General features: G+C 56.0%; 1 protein-coding gene across 4 annotated transcripts in view; it reads right to left on the minus strand.

Annotated features, from left to right (window-relative positions):
* Window positions 1–11,585: 11,585 nt before the first annotated feature.
* Window positions 11,586–23,072, minus strand: part of NFAM1 (NFAT activating protein with ITAM motif 1) — a 33,201-nt gene continuing 21,714 nt past the window's right edge. For all 4 annotated transcript variants that reach the window (XM_053226876.1, XM_027070584.2, XM_027070586.2 and 1 more), the window contains 3 exons: window positions 22,894–22,977; window positions 14,985–15,072; window positions 11,586–13,365 (listed from right to left, as the gene is read on the minus strand). In XM_053226876.1, the coding sequence (XP_053082851.1) occupies window positions 13,340–13,365; window positions 14,985–15,072; window positions 22,894–22,977 (198 nt within the window). In that variant the 3' untranslated portion in view covers window positions 11,586–13,339. The remainder of the gene's footprint in view (window positions 13,366–14,984; window positions 15,073–22,893; window positions 22,978–23,072) is intronic.

Below are 23,072 nucleotides of genomic sequence, written 5' to 3' on the forward strand. Positions count from 1 at the left end.
GGCGGGGCGGGGAGGGGCCGGGGCGGGGCGGGGCGGGGCGTGCGGGCACCAGCCGCCCTCCCGCGGGAAGCCCGGGCCCTGCTCCAAGCGCTCCTGTTCCAGCTCTGATTGGTCGGCCGGCCGGCGGTGCTGAGGCCTGATTGGCAGAGATGAAGAAGGGGCTCAGGCAGTGGGTGGGGGTTGCGGGTTTCATTCTTTGCCTTTTCTTTCCTGCGGCCGCCGCTGCTCTTTTGAGCCCTCCTGAGATCCGCAGCCTTTTCATCGCTGCTTCCGTGCACCCCATCTAACACTTAACCACCCGAGTATAGCTGCATTTCTTTGCCCTTTTCTACCAAATAGGTAGCACCTTGAGGTCGGGACACTGGGTTTGTGGTGCTCACCACTGTGTCCCCAGGATACAGGATGTGCTCAAACGCATGTGTTGATTGAATTAACGGAAAAGGTGCATACAGGTTTTTAGAGCTGTCTGTAAGGTTGGTAACATCTTTAGAAGATAGTATTCTTCTTCTTCTTCAAGAATGGGGAGACTGACGTGCAGAGAAATGCTGTTACCTGGGAGTGATGGCTGAACTGACATTAGGACACGCTTACATCACTGGACCTCAGATCTCTACACAGCGATGCTCTGTGGAGTGTCAGGGCCTCAGTTTCCCATCTGTCCAAGGATTGGAGTGATTAAACGGTGGTTTGGAAGATTATTTCAGTGCACGTGCTGTACGCAGCACTGTGGATGGCAGCATGAATGAGATATCCCTAGCCTCCATGTTAAATTCTGGGTCCTCTCCCTTGCTGGGACCCCCTCCTCCCCAAATCACAGGGAAAGTTAAAAGCATTGTGTTCCAACCAGGCTACTATGCCCAGCACTGAGGGTCTGGGAGCATGTGGGAGGATTTTTCTGGGGGGAGCCACAGGGAAACTGACTTGAGCAGACATGCTATTCTGGGGGTAAAGCGAGTCCTTGGAAAACCCCACCCTGTCCCAGGCTGGTCCTTTTTTTTTTTTTTTTTTTAATTTTTTTTTTAACGTTTATTTGTTATTGAAAGACAGAGAGAGTCAGAGTGTGAGCAGGGGAGGGGCAGAGGGAGAGGGAGACACAGAATCTGAAGCAGGCTCCAGGCTCTGAGATGTCAGCACAGAGCCCCGCACGGGGCTTGAACTCACAAACCGCGGGATCATGACCTGAGCCAAAGTCAGAGGCTTAACTGAGCCACCCAGGTGCCCCTAGGCTGGTCCTTTTGATTGAAGGGTGGTATCTGAGATGGGATTGGGGAAAAGGCTTCCTCTGATAAAAGCAGGTGTAGGAGCTGTTCCTGGAGTTGGGTGAGAGCATTAATCGGCCAGAGAAATGCTACCTGAGATCCTGGATGTTCAGATTCAGGCAGAGGAGCTGGCTTGGCGAACACAGGGAGTTTCCTTGTGTCTCTGTCTTCACACGGCCATCTTATTAGGGCACCAGTCATTTGTTGTAGGTCCTACCCTAATCCAGTATGATCTCATGTTAACTTCATTACATCTGCAAAGACCCTGTTTCCAAATCAGGTTACATTCACAGGTTAGGATTTCAACATATGTTTTGGGGGGACACAATTCAGCCTGCAACAAGGCTCAATGAAGAAAGAACATTCTGGCCAGAGGGGAACGGCAACAGCAGATTACCCTCCTAGTGCCCACTGCTTTCTGGGGTCCTATCTCCAGCCTCTCTCAGGTCCTGATACCTGGCAACTGCTTAAATGGAGCCAGGAGCAAGCTGATCTTCTGGATATCAAGTCTTCTCAGGCCTCGCCTTCTAGCAGACTCTCCGAAGCCTGCCTGTCCCTCCTCTTTCTGCCTGCCTGGTCCCCACCCCCACCCACATCCCACATGCGAGATGGACAAGGACAATAAAAGCTGTTTCACAAGCAGGTGGTGATTAATCGCCAAGTTAATTAGAGAGGCAGTAATTACGCTCAGATTTCAGAGGAAGGAGCGATGTCTTGGGCAGGGATGGGTGGTCAGCCTCGGTCTCCCTGAAAAGGTGGGGCTGGAAGACAGAAAGGATTTGAAAAGACGGAAGAAAAAGCAAGTCACATTTTTACAAAGTGGGTACTCCAACCATAGATGTAATGTTTTATTTGACAGAGTCGGGTGGCAGGCTTAGACGTTTAAGCCCGTCCCCGTGCTTTCCCATGTCTTTGAAATATTTCATTAGCAATAACAACAACAACATATCGCAGGGGGAGGTTAAGTTTGGGATGTATAAACAGCCTCGGATACCAGTGTGGCCACTTCACCCAATGGAGAGGGCCTTAAGATTATGTGTAAATCAAATCCCGTTTGCCCGCCGAACATCTTAACGTCGGCAATGCTCGATCTTCATTTCTGATTGATTTTCCCCGGCAGAGGCGCAGAATTCTTGGCTTTAAGTGTCAGACTCTCTCTGTCAAGTAGTTAATGACCTATAAAGCACTTAAAATGTACTGGAGGAGATGCTATTTGGAGGCACCCCGTGGTGTACCCTCTTCTATTGTCGGTAATCACCCCTCATTTATTTGCTCTTATTGGCTTAGGATTTGCTACCAGGTTTGCCTAAAGTGAAGCCCACCGGGAAAGGTCCAATTCCATATGGGCCCGGATGGGTGCTGGGGTTGGTGTCCCGAGGCAGCAGCAACAGATGAGGGAAAGGGCCTTTTCTTAAGAGTCCTTGACCATGGGTACACTTGTCACCTCCTGGCACATCTTCCCTAACTACCTCATTCCTCCCACAGCTCCAGCCACCAGAGCCTTCCCGGTTTCTCCTCACCATGGGTCTGCTGCCTCAACCTGTCTCCTGAGTCCTGATCCATTCTCTTGGCTGCCTTCAGGACGCCTCCTCTTGGTTGTCACCTGGATTTCTCCCCAAGTTGGTGCTGCACTCTGGTACTTCTGGTTGTGTTTACTGAACCAGCCTCTGTCCACTGGATGGGGCATGGACATCTGAGACCAGTAGATCACCAGGTCTTGTCGGCCTCTCCCTTCCAAAGTGGCTCTGGAGTCTGGTCCCCTGCCCTAGCCCACACCTCCTCGGCCTCAGTCCCAGTTCCAAACTTTTGCCGATCTCAGCAGCCTCCAAATGAAACAGGCCGGCCTCCCCAGAGACATTCGCTCAAGTTGCCTCCTAAAGAACAGTGTAGGGGGTTTTGCTCTCCTGCTCCCCGACTTCTGTGTGCCCCTCAGGCCTCAGTCTGGTACCCAAGGCCCTTCACAACCTGGGACTGGTGTCATCTCCCCAGCCTCCCTCAAACACCTCACACATCCTTCCACCTTCAGGCCTTAGCTCATGATATTCTCTGTGTGGAATGCCTTCATCTTTTAAAGTCCCCTCTTTCAGGAAGCCTTCCTTGGTTAGCTCAAGCTTGGTTTACTCTCCTTGAGGCTCCCACAGCCCTCCCACAATGTGTTTTCCTTGGGTTTCTGTGTCTTCCTGTCTTTCAGGAACACTTTATTGACTGTCACTCATTCAGGGGCATTTCTTGAGTGTCCACTGAGAGGAGAGTTATTAGTAGCAACAGTAAGAATCAGCCAGGTCCAAGTTCAAACCTGGCTTTGCCTCTTGCCTGCTGAGTGACCTTGGGCACCTGCTGCCCCTCTCTGAGTCTCACTTTTCTCCTCTGCCATGCCCCAGAGCTGCCTACCCTTGGGCAACTGAAGGATGATGCCAGCCTGGCAATGTCAATGCCAGGAGTGAGGGAAGAGGTCAAGGTTGGGGTTAGCACAGCGGCTGTGGCAGCGGCGACCTCCAGGGTCAGAGCTGTGAGAGGCAACCACGAGGAGCACAGGGTGAGCCACCTGACCAGGGGGACTGGAAGGCTGAATAGACCTTTCCAGTAGGGAAAGTGTACTAATTTTCTTTTTTTTATTATTAAATTTTTTAAATTAAATTTTTATTAAAAAAATTTTTTAACGTTTATTCATTTTTGAAAGACAGAGAGAGACAGAGCACAAGCAGGGGTGGGGCAGAGAGAAAGAGGGACACAGAATCCGAAGTAGGCTCCAGGGTCTGAGCTGTCAACACAGAGCCCAACGCGGGGCTCAAACTCACAGACTGTGAGATCATGACCTGAGCCAAAGTTGGACGCTCAACCGACTGAGCCACCCAGGCGCCCCTTAATGTTTATTAAAATTTTTTTAATGTTTATTTATTTTTAACAGACAGAGAGAGAGACAGAGTGTGAGTGGGAGAGGGGCAGAGAGAGAGGGAGACACAGAACCCAAAGCAGGCTCCAGGGTCCGAGCTGTCAGCACAGAGCCCGACGCGGGGCTTGAACTCACGGACCGCGAGATCATGACCTGAGCCAAAGTCAGACACCCAACTGACTGAGCCACTCAGGCGATCTGAATGTTTATTTATTTTTGAGAGAGAGAGAGAGACAGAATGTGAGCAGGGGAGGGGCAGAGAGAGAGAGGGAGACACAGGATCCGAAGCAAGTTCCAGACTCTGAGCTGTCAGCAGAGACCCTGATGCGGGGCTCGAACCCACGAACCGCGAGATCACGACCTGAGCCCAAGTGGGCCGCTTAACCGACTGAGCCACCGGGGTGCCCCAAAAAGTGTATTAATTTTCTAGGGCTGCTGTAACAAATGGCCACAAACTCAGGTGTCTTAAAACAGTGCATGTTGATTCTCTGGCAGCCCTGGAAGCCAGAAATTCAAAATCAGTTTTACCAGGTGGGTACCAAGGGGTTGGCAGGGCCATGTTCCCTCCAGATCTTTGAGGAGAATCTGCCTCGTCCCCCTTCCCAGCTTCTGGAGCCGCATTCCTTGGCTCCTGAGCCCTTCTTCCATCGTCCCCCAAAGTGGGCAATGGAGCAACTTTACATCTCTCTGCTCCCATCGTCGTATTGCTCTCTACCTTCTGTCTGTCCTCTCCCCCGCGCCCTTGTATAAGAACGCTTGTGATTGTAATAACCAGGATAATTTCCCCATTTTAAAATCCTTAATCACACCCGCAGAGTCTTTGCCATATAAAGTACCATTCGCGGGGTCCAGGGATTAGGGTGTGGACGTCTCCGTGAGGCCCACTATTCAGGCAACAGCAGAAGGCAACGGAGCAAAGAGGTTCAGATCGTGGGCTCTGAGGTGACTTCCGGGCCCTGAATCTGAATCTCAGCTTCACCATTTGCCAGCTGTGAGCACTTGGGCAAGGTGCTATTATCTCTCAGATACTCAGTTTCTTCATCTATAAAATGGGAACAGTGTCTAACTCCAGATAAGAACACAGTAGGCATGCAAGTTCATGGTAGGCAGAGGGGACTACACCTGCCAGAGCCTGGAAGGACCCTTGCGTAGGAGGGAGGGAGGGAGGGCAGGGCAGGCTGGGGTGGAGGGGTGGATGGCGGACTTGGGCCGGGTCCCAGGGAAGAAGTGTGTGTGTGTGTGTGTGTGTGTGTGTGCCCGGTCCTCTGTCCTGGGGGTCGTGGACAGGGAATACAGAAAGTGTTTAAACAAGGCAGTTTTTGTTTACTTTTGTTGTGTCTCCTTCAGATATAATTCACGTACCATAAAATTCACCATTTTGAAGCGTACGATTCAGTGGCTTTTAGCCTATTCACAAGGTTGTGCACCCATTACCATTATCGAATTCTAGAACATTTTCATCACCCCATAAAGAAGGCCCATACCCATTAGCAGCTTTCTGGGGCATCTTAAAGCTCTCTGCAATCTCCCACTCCAGGCTTGAACCCAGGGAGAAGACAGCGTGCCCTCTAGCCCTGAGCTGTGGGGTTGGGGCACCGGCCACAGGGCCAGGCCGACCTGGGATCAGCTCTCTCCTCAGCCTCTCCCGGCTTCCTCACAGCATCCCGGGAGGCAGGGTAACCCACTGCACAAGGCTGAGGAGGCCCGGGTGTGGGAGCTCAGGGCTCACTTTCCATCACCACAGTTATCATTTTTATTCCTGGGCCTGGTCACTTGGCCCCAGAGTCTCTCTCCCCCCTAGGCCGCACCCACACAGACTTTTCCTAATAGGTCAAAGGGGCCGGTAGCTCTTCTGGCTTCACCCCCAATACACAGCACCTCAGGGCTCCTGCCCACAGGAGGTAGTAGGCTGTGAGGCTGCCGGAGGCAGGTGGGGAGCATTTGAGGTTGGGTCCAGAGAGGCTGGAGTACGGGGCCTTTTCTTTTTTTTTTTTTTTTAATGTTTATTTATCTTTGAGAGAGAGAGAGAAAGACAGAGTGTGAATGGGGGAGGGCAGAGAGAGAGGGACACACAGAATCTGAAGCAGGCTCCAGCCTCTGAGCTGTCAGCACCGACCCTGACGTGGGGCTTAAGCTCACGAACCACGAGATCATGACCTGAGCTGAAGTCGGGCACCTACCCGACTGAGCCCCCGGGCGCCCCAGTACGGGGCCTTTTTAAGGCCTGAGCATCCCTGACGCTCCCCTACCCATCCAGCCATTGTCTGGGGGGGAGGGGGAGGCTCTGACCTGGCCGGAACATGAGGACACAGCAGGGGCGTCTTCTGTGCTCCCACCCCGCACGCTGCCATGGGATCAGTGCTGCTGGCCGCATGGAGGGGCCTAGGCCCTGCATGGTCAGGACTGCCTGGCCTAGCCTAGAGGTGGCTGAGGCAGGAGGGAAGGCCATCTGGTGAGGCGAGGGACAGTGGTCAGAACATTGCTGAGCCGGCTGAAGCATTCCCTGGCAGCGACAGGGGCTTCTGGGATCAATTAACAGAACCACCCTAACAGGGCTCTCGGGCCCTGACGCATGTTCCACAGGCACGTGGCATCGATCGAGCCTCTGACAGCTTTGAGAGCCAAGAGGTGAAGCCAGGGGCCCGCTGCTCGCCTCTTTCTCACGTGCCCCGGCCTGGTCTCCCACAGCTCCACACAGAGCCCGCCCCCTCCTGTCTGGAGGGAGGGTGCTAGAGGCTTCCAGGACCCGTGCTTTCAGTCTCCCCTCTCCTGGTGCGGATGGAGCAACATGCCTGTCTCGATTTTCACCTACGTAAAATGGATCACCTACTAGGGCTCACTTCCTGGGAATTGGAAAATACAGTCGTCCTTCCTCTTGCAGTGAGAACTGGGGCACTAAATTGCCAGCAAGGGAAGAAGTTCATTTATTCTTCAAACAAATGGTTCTTGGGCCCCTGCAATGCGTCAGGCGCAAAGAGAAATGCATAGCACATTCGCCGCGCTCAGAAGGTTCAGGGCCGGCCGGGGGTCGGGGAGATGGATGTGGGTGAAGGGCTTCAACTCAAAGGGGTCAGAGCAGGTGAGAAACGAATAAACTTTTCGGTGGGGGAGGGGTTTTGAAGGAGGTTTCACAGAGAAGGTACGATTTGAGCGGGAATTCCTCGAGCAAAGAACAGGGTGAAGGGCCTTGGGGCGGAGAAAGTGGGAGAAGCACAGGCTGGGAGGTGGGGGAGCTTGGCATCTTGGGGAACAGCAGCTGCGGATGGCCGCACGGCTGGGGCTTGGGGTGCCCGGGCCGGTGGGAGCTGGTCAGAAATGAGGCTGACGATATCACGAGGACAGAAGCATCTGTCTCTTGTCCCAGACTCCGCACACGCACTGGAGCTGGACAAATATTGTAAGAGCCCTGAGTACTGGCCTGAGGAGTCAAGGCTCCATCCCGTGGACAGAGGAAGCCACCGTAAGGTTTCGTAGAGGGTGTGAGGAAGGGGCCCAACTTCCTCCTTCCGCATGTGGACGTCCATCGCTCCCAGCACTATCTGCTAAAAGCCTGTTTTTTCCCCCATTGAATTATCTCGGCTCCTTTGTTGAAATGGATAAATGGGAGGTATTGCAGGGTTTTGAGAGAGGGGAGAGGTGTGGTCAGATCCGTGCCATTGGAAGATCAGTTTGGTGGTAGAGACTGGGAAGGGCTGGAAGGAGAAGGAATGTTCTTTAAGTTTCTTTATTTATTTTGAGAAAGAGAGAGAGAGAAGGGGAAGAGCCGAGAGACAGGGAGAGAGCGAGAATGCCAAGCAGTCTCTGCACTGTCAACACGGAGCCTGACGCGGGGCTTGAGCTCCCGAACTGTGAGATCATGACCTGAGCTGAAACCAAGAGCTGGATGCTCAACTGACTGAGCCACCCAGGAGCCCCTGGAAGGAGAAAGGATTGAAGGGAGACAAGCTGGGTGGGCTGGACCCAGGAAGGAAGGGGAATTGGGGAGAAAAGCAGTCCCCTGATCAGGCTGGGGCTCCTGTGGGGAGGCTGTACCCTGAACCAAGGCCACGAGGTCAGCCAGCCTGGGCCACCCAAGGCCTGTGGCACTCACTGGGGAATCTGAATGGGGGCGGGGGGTGGGCCAAGGGGCCCAGAGGAAAAGCTTGTGCTCCTCAGCCCCTCAAGGTCCACCAAGTGGTAAAATTAAACCCCCTCCAGATACAGCCATCACAAGCAGGTTTTCAGGTAACGAGAGGACTGTAAATGCAAAAACAATGCCAATTACAGCAGCATTATCCCGGATTATGAAGCTTCCAAGAGGCAGTTCACACCTCCAGGCATGTTGTGCCCGGAAATTTCCAGGGGAGGCTAAGGGATCCAAATGTCTAGGCTGCCTGAAGCCAGGCCCCGCAGTGTGGGTGGGCTGCTGGGCAGCCCCGACTCCATCACCTCTACTGACCTGCCTTCGTTTCCCCAAGAAGACAGACCACCCCAAAGAGGACCCCCCCACCCCCCGCCCCTACGATTCTGAGCGATATAAGCCTGGTGGTTGATCTCTGGCAGAAATTTGTCCCTTCAAGGACTTCCCCAGCCCTGGGGGCTGTGAGTCCATCTAAGACACTTTATGCAACCCCCGCCTCACCTGACCCATGGAGTCAGGAGGGCCACACACAGTTGGAGGCAGCCCAGCGCTGCCCCTTCTGTGCTATATAACCTCTAGCCAGTCAGCCTCTCTGAATTGTGGTTTCTGCTTTGGTAAAACGGGAAGACGCCCCCCCCCCCCTCACTTGGCAGGGTGTTTTCAGGGTTCAACGAGCTCTTGTAGGTAGGCTTGAGGAACGGAAACCGGTACAAACTCCACGCGTGACCCCTCTGGCAGCCTCTGTTAAAACAGTGAATGTCCACGCTCTAGGCCCCGGGGATTCCTTCTCGTCATTTCCCCAAGGAGAAAGTTTTTGCAAATGACGCCCAAGGATGTTTCCTGCGGCCCCTTCTGTGAGGTTGGAAATTGTAAACAACGGAAAAGGCCGTTTCTAGGGGCTTGGCTAAATTAGGATCCATCGGTCCTGTGGAATCCTTTGCTGTAATTAAAGAGTCTGGTAGCTTCTGCGTGGCTGTCACGGGCGGATCTCCACCACGTGGGGCTGTATGAACAAAGCAAGCACCTACAGAATCATTCCATGTAAGCTCTTCGGAGCCCCCCGCAAGCACCATACGTTTTATATGTTCGTGTACATGCATATATGTACGTGGATGCAATAAAAACAGCCTGGAAAAAAACGCGCACACACACACACACACACACCCCCAAATGACCCAGTGGTCACCTCAGGGCGGGGGCACCGGGATGGAGGCTGTAACTGGCGGGAGCATCAGGGGGACTTTTACAGCCTGCGTTATGCCTGTTACACCTGCATCACCTGCTTGGATAAACACATCCTAAACGCAGAGTGCAGAGAGGAGGGTCGGCCCCGTGCCCCGCCAACGCTCGAAGGCCGTGATTATGACCGCAGGTCAAGGGAGGAGCCTAGTAAGGGAAGTGTCCCAGGGCCCTGTGCTGCTGATGTCCCCAAACTCTTGGAGTCTGAATCCAGGTCTGAGGAAGCCCCTCAGGCGGGTAAATGACGTCCGTTGGCACGAAGGAGGGACAGAGAGACGCCGCTGTGGCAACCTGGCGGGGCTGGGGCCATGGCCCACCTCTCCTGGCTGAGCAGTCTGCCAAGGAACCTATTGAGCTACATAAAAATCCATCCTGGAAATCCCAGAGGCATCCTTAGCATGGAGGGCGCCTTTAAATTAGAAGGGAAAAAAAAAAAAAAAAAAAAGGCAGATTTGCCAGTAACTTGATTTCAGGTTGGCGAGGGCTGATGGCCAAAGCGCAGTGGCTCTGCTTGGCCAAGGCCCCCAGGCCACACGGTCCTGCAGTATTGGGTGAGAGGGGAACCCCGGCCCCACCGAGGTTCTGTGTGGAACCGCACATGTTCCCATGGAAACTCTGCTTTGCAGAATCCTCTGGAAATTGTCGCTGAGGAGGGGCAGCCGCTTCCCACACCCATTTTTGTGTTCCTGGGTTTGGTTTCCAGGGATGATTCTCTCAGGCAAGCACCTGAGAGGAGCAGGAGCAGAAAGGGGGTTGGAGGCTGAAACCCGGAGGGAATGGGCAGCGGGGGCCATTTCTGAGTGGCTGCCCCAGAGGAGGTGGAGGGTGCCAGAAGTAAGCTGAACTGTTTCGGACGCCTGAGGCTCAGAAGAGGGTGTCAAGGCCCGACCTAGGAGGGCAGGGGGGGCTCCGCTGAGAGCTGGAAGGAAATCCCCGTCAGAGCCAGGCAGGCTAGACGGAGACTGTCCCCCTGAGTTGGGGCAGGGTCTGGGTGGGAAGAGGCGGTGCCCAGGGCCTGGCCCTCAGGGGCCGCGGGGTGGGGGCGGGGGAGGGGGGTTCCACAGCGCTAGGCCAGGGATCCGCCCTCAGGATGTGGCCATCCACCCTTTGGGTCTAGGGCCCCCTAGGGCTCCACTCACCAGGGTCTCACCTGTTCCCCTCCGATCCGACTCCCTCGGGTGCTCCCAGCTGACCCTTCTTCCTCCGGCCACTCCTGTCCCGCCTGGGCCAGGAACAGCCCTCCCCATGCCATCCCTCTCTGTTTGCCTTGCCCCCACCCCGGGTGCTCCCTGTGGGGGCTACAGAGCCTGGGTCCCCATCTCCCCCAGGGAGTCCTAACCCCTCTTTTAGCAGACCCCCTCTACACTGCTCCGTGATAGCCCGTTTTTCCTGGAGACTGAGTGCGGAAGAAAATGCACACCCGCTGAGCCTCTGGAGGAGCAGAGTTCCCCTCTGTCCTCTCTGAGCCATGCCCAGCGGTCTTGATTGTCACTGCAAACAAGGCTCAGGGGGACATGGCTGCTGGGAGGTAGAGGTGGGATTCGAGAGAGGCCAGCAGCCACCTGGCCTCAAAGGGCTCCCAAGTGTGGTTGGTTCTTCCCCCCTGTGCCCATTCAGAGTCCAGAGGCCACACAAGCCTGCCTGCCCTCAAGGAGCGCCATTCGAAGCCCTCTCTGTCCCCTTCTCCTCCCTTACTGCCACCTGCACCCCCCTAAAGTAATCTGCCACCCCTCCACCTACACCAGCCCTTCGGGCTCAGGTGGGAACTGTTGAGCCCAAGGAGGGACGAGATCCTATGTAGGTTTTATCCCTTTGTGGAGAAGAGACAGGGGGCGGGGCAGGGCAGCCTGGACCAGGGCAAGCAGGCGTAGCCCGGTACCCCCGGGGCCGGCTGGAAAAGTCTGACTCCCAGCCTGAGGGGCTGGGGTCCTGGGGCCAGGAGAGAGAGGCCCAGGCCCAGCAGGTAGCCTCCTCCTGGTCTTGCTGGCTTTGGTGTCTCTGGGGAGGCTTGCTGTCCCCTGAGCAGCATGCCTCCCCTCCCCCCCAGTATGCCTCCCCTCCCCCCAACTCCCAACCCTGGCCTCTGCCTCGGGCTGTTGGAGTCTGCCTGTTGGAGTCCGGAGCCTGGAAGACACTTCTGCAGGCAGCTTCGCCCCCTGAACAGGCAAGGAATTCATTCAACTCCAGCCTCCTGGTGAGCAGGGCCCTCTCCACTCAGCCTTATAATCCCACTAGAGCCTTCCTTGCGCTGTGCTCACAGACCAGGCTCAGAACCAAGCTTGGAGGCTGTGGGCTGCCCTGTCCTGTGGGCCCAAGGAGGCTGCGGGCCAGCCTAGCAGAGGGGCCGGGATTTCTTTCGAATGCCAGTCTACTGCTTCCCCTCCCCCAAGACCCCTCAGCCCATCTACCCTGAGGGAAGGGCCTGACCTGCAGACCCAGTGCTGCCTTCAAGCTGCCCAGTATGGCTCAGGGACCAGGGCCGGGGCTCATGCCTTGGGCCCCCCCAGCGTCCCTAGACACGTTTGGGGTTTGTGTGCAAGGGCCCCTCCCTCAAGGACCTCTGGGAAGAGCGCGGGGGTGGGAGGGAGGATTTTACAAATGAGATCTCGGAGAGCAGCAGGGGTGGAGGAGAGCAGGGGAGGGAAGGAGCAGAGCCCAACAGCCCAGGTGATCCCCACCTTAGCCCCCTCCTGCCTGTGTAATGGGTTCCAGCAGGGCTGCTGAGGACTTGGAGCCCCAGAAACGGCTCTGTGCAAGCACTGAGGGCCACTGTCTGCACGGGGCCTGCGCTGTGGCCACATCGAGGGGGCCCTCCTGCAGCCCAGAGGAGCCCCAGGCACCAAACCACTCGGCTAGAGCGTGTGAGGAGGTGCCCCGAAGCACTGGGGCAGGTGCACAAGGCAGACAGAGGGAGGAGGTGGGTGGCGTCCGCGTAGATCAGACGGTGAGGGCTCTGGGGGAAGGAGAAGTCGCTGAGGCCCTGAGGGTGGAGGAGGGCTGCAGGTGTCGGCAGAGCGTGTAGAGGGCCAGGCCGATGGGAGATGGCTTTGGGGTCCCCGTTGGGGGATGGAGAGCTTCAGGAGGTTCAGCCCGTTTGGCCAGCATCTGCCCCAAATGTGCCGGATCTGCTTCCTCAGCTGCCCTCCTCCAGGCCCCCAGCCTGATGACCGGCACTCAGCCACCTCCTTGGCCTCTGGCTCTGTCCCAGAGCCCAGCCCTGCCTCTGCACAGCTCCTTCGGGCCCACACCCCATTCCTCCTGTGCCAGCCCCCTCCTCCACTTTGTGCGGCCGCCGCCTGGTGCCTTTGACCTAGCCGGGCAGGGGCACGGAGGTGGGGTATTTGTGTAATCGTTCCTTTATTCATCCCTGCGGATGCTTGCGCTCACGGCACCGACAAGGGTCCTTTGCTGGGAACCTCCCCGAGGAGCTCACGGTTGGCCTCGCCGGCTCAGGCCATGGTGCAGGCTGGCGCCCAGAGAGCCCATGAAAGGGTGCGGAGGGCTTGGGGAGGGGCTGTGTTGAGGAGAGCCTGTGAGGACTGAGGAAGGGCTCCCGGGCAGAAGGGACAGTCGGGGCAAAGGCCAGATGTGAAACGCTGTGACCGGTGGGTCTGGCTGGGACACGGAAGGAGGGGGTAGGGGGCAGACCAAGGCCGGAAGTGCCTTGAATGTAGGGGCAAGGTAATGGGATGCCCCTGGGGCCTCACTCCTGGGATAGGACAGGTCCTGTGGAAGGAGGAGCTGCTGTGGGGCATCTGATCCAGGGCGAGACCGAAGGGCCCGTGGAGCTCATCTTAGAGATTTTCATAGACCAGGTTAAATTCGCTGTCATTCGTAAATCTGTGCATTTTCTCCTGGGGAAAAAAAGGAAGGAGGGAAGGAAGGAAGGAAGGAAAGAAGGAAGGAAGGAAGGAAGGAAGAGTAGGACACAAGGAGAGAAGAAGTGGAGAAAGGAAGAGAAAGAATAGGTAGGAAGAGAACAAAGTTGTACCAATGCAGTTTTAGTCAGAGGCGCAGCTCTGACTGGGAGGCCTGTCCTTGTCCCCAAGGCCACCTCACCAGTCTCTTCCTCCACTCCACCCACCCTTGCTCTCTGCCCTCCAGCCCTTCCACCTCCCCACATGCTCCTCCCTCTGCCTTGGGTGTTCCCCCACCCCACCAACTCCCCGACCACCACTTACTCCCCCTGCAGGGTTTGGTTCAGCACCCCCGAAAACCCCCTCCCCTGGCCCTAGTCTGATGCCTCCCCCCAGCACACCCCTCACAGGGGGCTGCAAATGCCTCTGTTTGTCAGTGAGTGTTCCTGCAGACCCGAGGCTCCCGAAGGGGCCAGCCGTCCTGGCGACACCTCAGAGCCTGGCACAGGGCGGGCACTGCCTAGGATGGCCCAGACATCCTTGGGGGTCTCGGCATGGGGAAGCCCTGCTTCCAGTAAGGGCCTAGTTCAGGGCTGAGTAGAGCACGGGCTTGGAGAAGAGGAGTCAACAATGCCAGCCTGGGCCTCCTGGGCTGGGGGGAGGCCAAGTTCCAGCTCCCTCACTTCTGACGGCTCTTCCAAGATGCCCGTGGGCCCACCCACTACCCAAGGGCTCCTGTACTGGCTCGATGAACCCCCTGCACCTTATGATGCCCAAAGCTCGGGTGTTGACATTACTTAACCTGGAACTCATTCGAATTCAGGGCAGTTGGTTTTGTAGGAAAGGGTCACTCATCCAGTTTACAGATGAGCAAACAGGTTTCAGAGAAACCATGACCGGTGGCGCCTGGGTGGCTCAGTCGGTTGAGCGTCTGACTTCGGCTCAGGTCATGATGTCCCCGTTCGTGGGTTCAAGCCCCGCGTCGGGCTCTGTGCTGACAGCTCAGAGCCTGGAGCCTGCTTCAGTTTCTGTCTCTCTATCTCTCTCTGCCCCTCCCCTGCTTGTGCTCTGTCTCTCTCAAAAATAAACATTAAAAAAAAAAAAAAAACAGAGAGAGAGAGAAAGAATAATGATCAAGTGATATGCCTTGGCCTCCCTCATGATGAACACAGACCCCTGACCAGGCCAGCTCAGGCTGGCACCAGCCCCGACACCAGCTTCCAACTTTAGCCAGTGTCAGCCTGGGGACAGCTGGAAACCTAATAACCCCTGCCCGATCGACCAGTGTAGACATTGCTCACACCGCAAAACCCTACAGGGCCCCAGTACCACGTTTGACCCTCATGGCAAGTCTGTGACTCAGTTTACAGAGGAAGGGACTCGGGCTCAGAGGTAAGCCCCTCGGCCAGGGCTGCGCAGCTGCCTGGGGACAGAGCAGGGGTTCAAACCCACTAGTCCTCTTAACCACTAGGCCGCCTGCCTAGGGGAGAGGGCTCTGATTCGACTGCAAGAGGTTTACTCCTGTGGTCCTATTTACCCCCATTTCACAGATGAGGAGAGAAGGTCTCATGGAATAAAAAGGGGAGCCAGGCACGCTGCCCCACCCCCCTGCATACCTGGGAGACAAGGCTCTGGGTTGGGGGGCAGGCTGCTGGGCACGGTCTGGATGCAGGAGTAGATTTCAGTGTCTCTGCCCTGTAGAGACTGTGGGAAAGGGCAAGGGTCAGAAGAAGGTGACCTGGGGGGCAGGGACTGGGTCCCAGCAGCCAGGCCTCCCCGTTATGATCACCTCTGCCTGCGGGCACCTAGGAAACAGGGCCCTTTGGGCCACAGCCTGTGAGGGGACAGTTACCTCGCCCAGCTACATCATGCACGGCCATACCACTGTACCTTTGCACCTGCCCTCCTCTCTCTCGCGGAAACGCTTTGCCCTTTCCCACTTGTTCACGGAGACTCTCCTCTCTGTGCCCCCTGTTATCTGCCTCACACCATCTCAAGGTCTTCTGCTCAGCCTGGGTGGGCCCTCTACAGGCTTCTGCCAGGGGCCCAGATCCACTCCCACAGTCCTTGCCGGTCCTTAGGCCCTCCAGAGCCTGGTTGCCAGCAGTCCCGGCCATGACACCCATGGCCGTGGTTCCAATAGGATGCCCTCCCGGCACCTGTCCTCACTCCCTGGGTCCAAAGCCACTGCACCCATGAGGGTCCTGGCCACCCATCCACCCCTATAGGATTCCTTTGACACCCCCACCGCGGCCCCTGCTCACAGATGACTTAGGCACCTGCCGGGTCATACACCTCTCCCATTAAGCTGTACCTGGTGCGTGTCTGGGTCACTGAACCTACAGCTTGCTGGGCATACTTGGAGACTGGCACCACAGGAGCTATGATGAGGGGGTTCCTTGCTCACCAGGGCGTGTGCCTTGAGGCCACAGTTACTCTTGGCCTAGCTATGAACAGCCTGGCCAGAGGTGTCAGGATGGTAGAAAGAGCTAGGCCTTGAAATCAGACAAGAGTAAGCATCGCTCTCAGCTCTGACCATGTGCCAGCCCTGGACAGCCCCTGGAACTCTCTGTGTCTGAGTTTCCTCACCTGTGAGATGGGAATAATCATATTTTACCTTGCAGGCTCAAAGCACGATTAAATGAGATACTGTATGTTTGGCACAGGGTTTGGCAAATAGTAGGTGCTGAACACCTACTGAATGACTATGAGTTGAACAATTGTCCGGGGAGGCTTGGTGCCTCCCTCCCCTCTCTGCGGTCAGAGCCTGGACCCTCCTCCAGACTCTGCGGGGCACCCGGGTCCCATGCGAGGAGCAAACGCTGTTCTTCGGGGTTGGCACATCAGAGCCACCAACGGCCTCGGCGAGAGGCAGGAACCTTCCCTTCCCGCGCGCGCGCGTACATGTCATATGGAAGCCGGCTGGTTGCCAAGGAGGTGGTTTCCCTGGCAACAGGCAAGCAGGGGTTGCCGAGGCAGGCTGGAGAGACAGGTGGTGCTCTGAGGCAAGGGAGGGGGGAGGTGGGGAGGAGAGGAGGGAGGGAGGCGCTGAGAGGTAGCAGTGCATGAAAACCCGAGTAATAAACCATTGGCGCTCCGGAGACCCTCACTTCAAGGGCATCACACACAGAGATGGCTAGGCAGCCCTGGGGATCAGTTCAAGGGGCCCTGAGTCAGGGGTCTTGAGGAGAGGGGCTTCTGACCCTCCTCCGGGAAGGGAAGGGGGCCAGACTGCCCCAAGGAGAAGCCCCATCTCCAGTGGAAGGCGACCTCTAGGGCCCCTGCTCAGGCCTCTCTGGTCTTCAGGCCTGCCTGGCACACAGAATAGGCATCTGCTACTCAGCAGCCCTGTGCCCCCAGCCTCTGTCCGCCAGACCTGGATCTCCTCCGAGCTGGCAGGCCTTCCAAGCTGGACATTTCCGGTCACAGAGTGAAGGGAAAAAAGGGCCTCCCTGCTGACATCTCAGCAGGGGAGCCGGTCTGGGGTCCCACACGTGGCTCCCTTCTCCCTCACGTCCAGCCCACGTGGGCTGCCTGTCACACATGAGCCCAGAGAGGCTCAAAGATGTCTCGGGTCACACAGCCCCCTTGGGTGGCAGAGCCAGGATTGAAACTCGGGCCTCCTGCCCCAGCTCCACGCACTTCCCCTGGGCCAGGCAGCGGCTGGGGGACTTCTGAGACACAGAAGAACACCCTGTCACGGGACCCCACCGGCCTCTGACCCTGCTGAGGGCAGGAGAGGCAGGGGGGCTGCGGGCAGGGCAGGCTGCAGGGGTCGCTGCCAGTTAACAGCTGCTGAGTGAAGCCTTTGACAAGCCCTGACCTGCTGGGCTGCATTTGCATTCAGGGTGTGACCCGCTTCGCTGGGCTGTGAAATGCCTGGCGGCCTCGGGGGCTCCGCACCTCCTGGCCTTCCTTTGTGGTGATGGGAACTGCCTCCCTCGGGGTGTGCCTGCTGGGAGAGGACTGCCCTGGCCTCTCAAAGGGCGGCACTGGGCTGGGCTGGGCTGGGCTGGGGCGGCTCTGGAACGTACTGTGCTCAGGCCGTGCTGGCCTGTGCTGTGCTGGGCCAGGGCTGTTTGTCTGGGACCCGGGCCCCCCAAGTCCTTTGCTTCCTGCTGCTCTGTGGGCCACAGTGCTGACCCAAATGGCTGTCAGTGCTGAAGTGTGGAGTCAGTGGCAAAGCCTTCCTCCAGGTCAGCTAAAGCCAAAGCTGAAGTCAGCTGCCCCGGGGCCAGGACCTAGTATGAGGGTTCTAGACATTGGTCCCCCTGCAAGACCTACCCCTCCCTGTGACCAGGAAAACGCAGGAGCTGCACTCTCGCGGGCACCTGCACTTAGGGACTTGCACAACGCACTCTGGGGGCAGCTGGGGGCAATTTGGGGGTGTTGTGCCAAAAGGGGCAGCGCTCATCGGAGAAGTACCTCTGCTGTAGGTCAAGGTCCTGGCATGTCTGAAATGAATGGCCCACTGAGGGGACAGGAGTCCGGGGAGGCAGGGCTGGAAGAGCCCTCCAACGAAGGCTGCCAGGCTGAAGAGCTGGCAGTGGGGAGTCCCTGGAGGCTTCTGAGTGGGAAGCGACCGCATCGATGGCGTGTTAGTGAGGTCCCCCCGCTGCAGTGGGCAGGAAGGAGGGCAGCAGGCCAGGCTGAGGATGTAGCAGAGCTGAGGGAGGTGTTCCGCAGAGCAGATGCCCCACATGTGCCCCGGGGTGCCCAGCACCAAGCCCCGTGGAAACCCAAGCATCTGGAGGGTAAGAACGGCCCTCCGCTTGTCCATATGGCACTTGACTGCTAGGTACCCACTGTGTGAGACAAACCACGGTCACAAAAGTAAGAGGTGGCCATAAGGACCACAGAGGGACACGGAGAAGGAGGATAGGGAGGCTGGGGTCGTGGAGGGGGTGGGGAGCTTGTATTCTAAAAGGGAGGTCAGGAAAGACCTCATGGCCAACGTGCCATCTGAGCAGGGTGCTGGGGAGGGAGGGAGCAGCCCCCATGGACAGCTGCAGAAAGGACACTCCGGAACAGAGGGCACGGCCGACAGCAAGGCCCCGTGGTGAGGGAATGCCTGGTGTTTGGGAACAGCAAGGAAGCCACTGTGACTGGAGAGAGGGGGAGACCATGAGGGCAGAGCTCATGGAGGCTCTGTCGGGGGCTCTGACGTCAACTCTGAGTGAGGCAGGAACCTTGGGAGGTCAGTGGCAGTTGTGAGAACGTGCTCCCCAGACCTCCAGGCCCAGGGACCAGTACTGACCAGGGGCCCCGGCTGCGGGGCTCTGGAAGCCATCATCATGGGTACACGGAAGCCACGGTGGCCCTCGGGGCTCCTCCCAGCCGGTGGCCAAGCACAGTGGGGGTGCCCGCACAGCCTCCTACCCTGGCAAAGGACCTCCTCTCACACGCGTGCACACTCCCACCGGCCTTGCCGAGCCTTCCCTAGACGGTGCGGCCTCGGGACTTCCTCTCTGCCGTCCTTCCCACTTTCCTCACTCAGGACCAGCTCTGCATTGGTCTAGTGGCTCGCCCAGCCTTCCCCATTTTCTCCCACAGGTGGTTTCCTTACTAAGACCATTTCAGGTTCGCCCCAGCTCTGTGGCTGCTTCTCTGACTCCCCAGGGGCCCCGAGCAGAGCGAATATGATCTGTGCTCGAGCAAGATCCCTCTGGCTGCTGCCCAAGGACAAGGATAACAATAGGCCAGCTGATCAGAAACCAACTGCAAGGCAGCAGACAAGAAACGGTGGTGGCTCCCACCAGCGTTAGCACCGGGTGGGGGGCGGGGATTCCGGACATGCTATGAAACGCGACGCGCTGACAGATCAGATATGAGCCGTGACAGAAACGAGGGAAGGACGACTTCCAGGGCTCAGCCTGGACAACTGGAAGGCTGGAGCAGTCCGTCCCTATAACGAGGACCATGAGTCGAGGCACCTCAGTGGGTAAAGACTTGGAGGCTGGTCTGAGAGAGAAGCCGGTGACTCAGATGGAGGGACTCTGGGGTTCAGAGGAGGTGTCTGGGCTGGACGTAGAAACGTGAGAGTTGTCAGAATATAGATGGTGTCAAACCTCAAGGCTGAGTGAGATCACCCAGGGGTTGAAGGTGGGGAAGAAGATCAAAGAGAAAGGGTCCCAGGACTGGACTCTGATGTTGAGAAGTCAGGGTTCCACGAGGAACCAGTGAAAGAAGCTAAGGAGGCCCCAGCAGTGAGTCTGAGGAGGGGGCATCACGAGGGTGTAGAATGTTCTGGAAGCAAGTAAAGAAAGCGTGTCAAGGAGGGAAGAGTTTGGTAGTGTCAGATGCTGCTGATTCATTAAGGAAGATGAGGACCAGGATTTAATCCAATGATATTTGGATGTAACAAAGTGGAGGCTGATGGTGACCTTGAGGAGGAAGATTTTGATGAATACCTGGGCAGGAAGCCCTCCTGAGGGGGGTGGGAAAAGGAGAGAGAGGAACTGAAGACAGAGAGTTTTGACATTTCTGTTATGAGTCGTGGAGAAAGGGCAGGGTCACTGGAGAGGGACGTGGGCTCGATGTAAGAAATCCAGGATGGAAGAAACCATAGCACGTTTGCAAGCTATAAATGCAATATTCTACTGTTAAACCCTACTTTACAGATTAGGGAACCAAGACTCAGAAAGTTTAACAGAACCTACGAGCAAAAGAAGTAGGCTTCGAACCCGTCTGCCTGACCCACTCCAAATCCATGCCCCTGAATAGATTACTGTTAAAAAAACAAATTGGAGTGGTACAGCTTTTTTTTTTTTTCCTCATGCCACAATATATCATGAGTATTTTCCCACATGAATAAAAAGGAAGACTTGACATAATTAAAAGGAGAAATATACAAATATACAAAGAGATGGACAGATTTAACTCACTTCTCTTAACATCTGATAGACCAAAACCAAAAACTGATAAGGAAATGGAATATTTTATACAGCACGATCAACAGACTTGACCCAATTAACACACGTAGAACACCTAGTCAGCCGTGCACAATGCAAGTTCTTTGCAAGTGCACACAATACAGGCTGAGCCATAAAGTAAGTTTCGAGAGACTTCAAAGGATTAAAGTCATACAGACTATATTCCCTGATCACAGTGGAATTGGCGAGAAATAAAAAATGGAACAATGACTAGAAAGTAATTAAACATTTGAAAATGAAGCAAAATACTTTTAAACAACCCATGGGGTAAGGAAGAAATCCCAACAGAAAATTTAAACTGAAAGATAATAAAAATATGACATATCAAAATTTGTGGGATACAGCTAAAGCCATAATTAAAGGGAAGTTCATAGCTTTTAGTGCATAGATGAGAAAAGAAGAAAGATTGGGACACCTGGGTGGCCCAGTCGGTTGAGTGTCCGACTTCCACTCAGGTCATGATCTCACGGTTCGTGAGTTCGAGCCCTGCATCACAGAGCCTGCTTTGGATCCTCTGTCCCCCACCCCCACCCCACCTCTCTGCCCCTCCCCTGCTCACTCTCTCTCAAAAATAAACGTTAAAAAAACCAGAATTAATGAATTCAACAAGGTGACTCTATATAAAGTCAATATGCAAAAGCCAATCATATTTCTACATACTTACGATAGACAATTAGGAAATAAAATTGAAATGGGGCTAGCACCTGTATGTGAAATCCCTAACGTGAGACTCAATGACATAACAGGTGTAGAATCCCACCACAGTGCCTGGCACATAGTAGGCACTCATCAAATGCTCCTGAAGTCATCACCCCTGTCGTTAATGTCATGCCTACCTGCCCAGCTGGTAGGGACCAGCCTCAAGGGCTCCCAAAGTCTGTGGCCTCCCTTCACGTCTCCTTTCTTGTCCCGAAATCTCTTGAAACCACCCCTTAACCCCGCGGGGCCGTTGGGCTTCTTCTGCACACCCTGGAGAAGTCTGCCTGAGCCTCGGAGTAATCTAAACACGGGCAGGAAAAAGATGTTCCGTGCAGAAGTGAGTCTCTTCCATTAAAGCCACGCTGGTAGAAGGATATTTATTCATGTGGAAAGATGTTCATGAGATATTGCAACACGAACAAAAATAGCTGTACTACTCCAATAAAAAAAAAAAGTACGTGTGAGTGTGTATATGGGTCTCTTTGTATGTATTTATAGAAAAAAGACTGGAAGGTATAGAAGTCGATGTTACTAGTATTTATCCTGGAAGAAAATAGGCTTAGGATGATGGTTATTTTCTTCATAGACATACATACATATATAATAGAGAGAGAGAGAGAGAGACAGAAAGATCGTGTGTGTGTGTGTGTGTGTGTGTGTGAGTGTGTGTGTGTGTGTGTGTGGAGAGAGAGAGAAATGTTTTTATTCAAAAGCTGACACCAGAATCCCTCACAGGGAAAATACCCTGAGTCGTCGAGAGAGCAGAGGGGACATGGGGAAGTCTGAGACCACGTGGGAAAGTGGCTGGTGGAAATTCCCCAGAGTGGAGGGCTGGCCGTGTTCTGTTCCATTTGGAGCCGTTGGTGCTGGAGGGACATTGCCTTTGCCCCATCCCCATCTGTCCCCTCAGGACATAGGACATCTGTCCCCATCCTCAGGAAGTAGGGCCATACTCTGAATGCCCTCTGTGTGGCCCCGAGTCTCCTGCGTGTCCGGATGGTGGGAACAGACCAGCGACAGCAGGTCCCAGCAGAAACGTGCAGGGGCAGCCCTCGAACATGCCCCTGGGGAGCCCGCAGGTCCCCGGCAGGGCTTGGTACCTCCAGGTGTGGAGCCGAGATCCTGACCTGGCAGCTGTCGGTCTCATGGTGCCGAGAGCCCAGCTGACACTGGGTGGCATTTATTCACTTCCTCTACAGTGAGCATATGCTGCTTATGGAACTAAACTAGACGTAGCTGAAAAGTCACCTTCCCGGCCGCTGGGCAGAGAGGGGCTGTGTGGGGACCCGTGGGGACCGGTGGGCGGGCTCATTCACACCCCACAGGAGCGCCAGGCTGAGCCTCCCCCAGGTAGATACGAAGACAGGTACAGCACAGGAAATGCTTATGACACGACAGACATCCCAGCTCATCCCAGCTCGTGTCTCTGCTTGATTTTAAGGAGAAGAAGCAATGCCTGCGTGTGGGGGAAGGGAGGTGTGAAAAACTGAAAAGCGTTGATGTGTTAAGGGCTCGCGATGGCGCCTGACCTTTCCCTCTTTCTGCTGTTTGCTGTGATGCTGTTCGTGCAATAAAAACAGGAAAGAGCTGCTGAGCCCGTCAACGTCACTCATTCCTCCCCACCTCGTGCCCCGGCTGGCCCTTGTCCCAGAAGCGGAGGGGCGTGCCAGGGAGCGGGGCTCGGTGCCACCTCACAGCTCCCTGCCCGCCAGGGGCCAGGGGCCACACGCTTGCTCATCTTCACAGAAATCCCGCCAGGTTAGAATTCTTGTCCCCAGTTTGCGGGCTGGGAACTGGAGGCTCAGAGGTCACGCAGCCGGTACATGGCTGAGCCGGCCCCGGCCCCTGTGCCAGGCCTGAGAGAGGCAGAGGGAGCCCAGGCCCCAAGACTCACTGCGTAGATGGATTCGGCCACAGGCTGCTCCTGGCCGTGGGCGGTGCCGGGGTCCAGGCGCTTCGGGGGAGCCCGCATCTGTCCCTGCGAGGAAAGGAGTCGGGCGTCAGGGCGGGGGATGGGCAGCTCCCACCGCGCAGACCCCACCCCCCCTTGGGAAAAAATAGCAGATTGTCACC

The sequence above is a fragment of the Acinonyx jubatus genome, chromosome B4 (genome assembly GCF_027475565.1).
Source record: "Acinonyx jubatus isolate Ajub_Pintada_27869175 chromosome B4, VMU_Ajub_asm_v1.0, whole genome shotgun sequence".
Taxonomy (NCBI): domain Eukaryota; kingdom Metazoa; phylum Chordata; class Mammalia; order Carnivora; family Felidae; genus Acinonyx; species Acinonyx jubatus.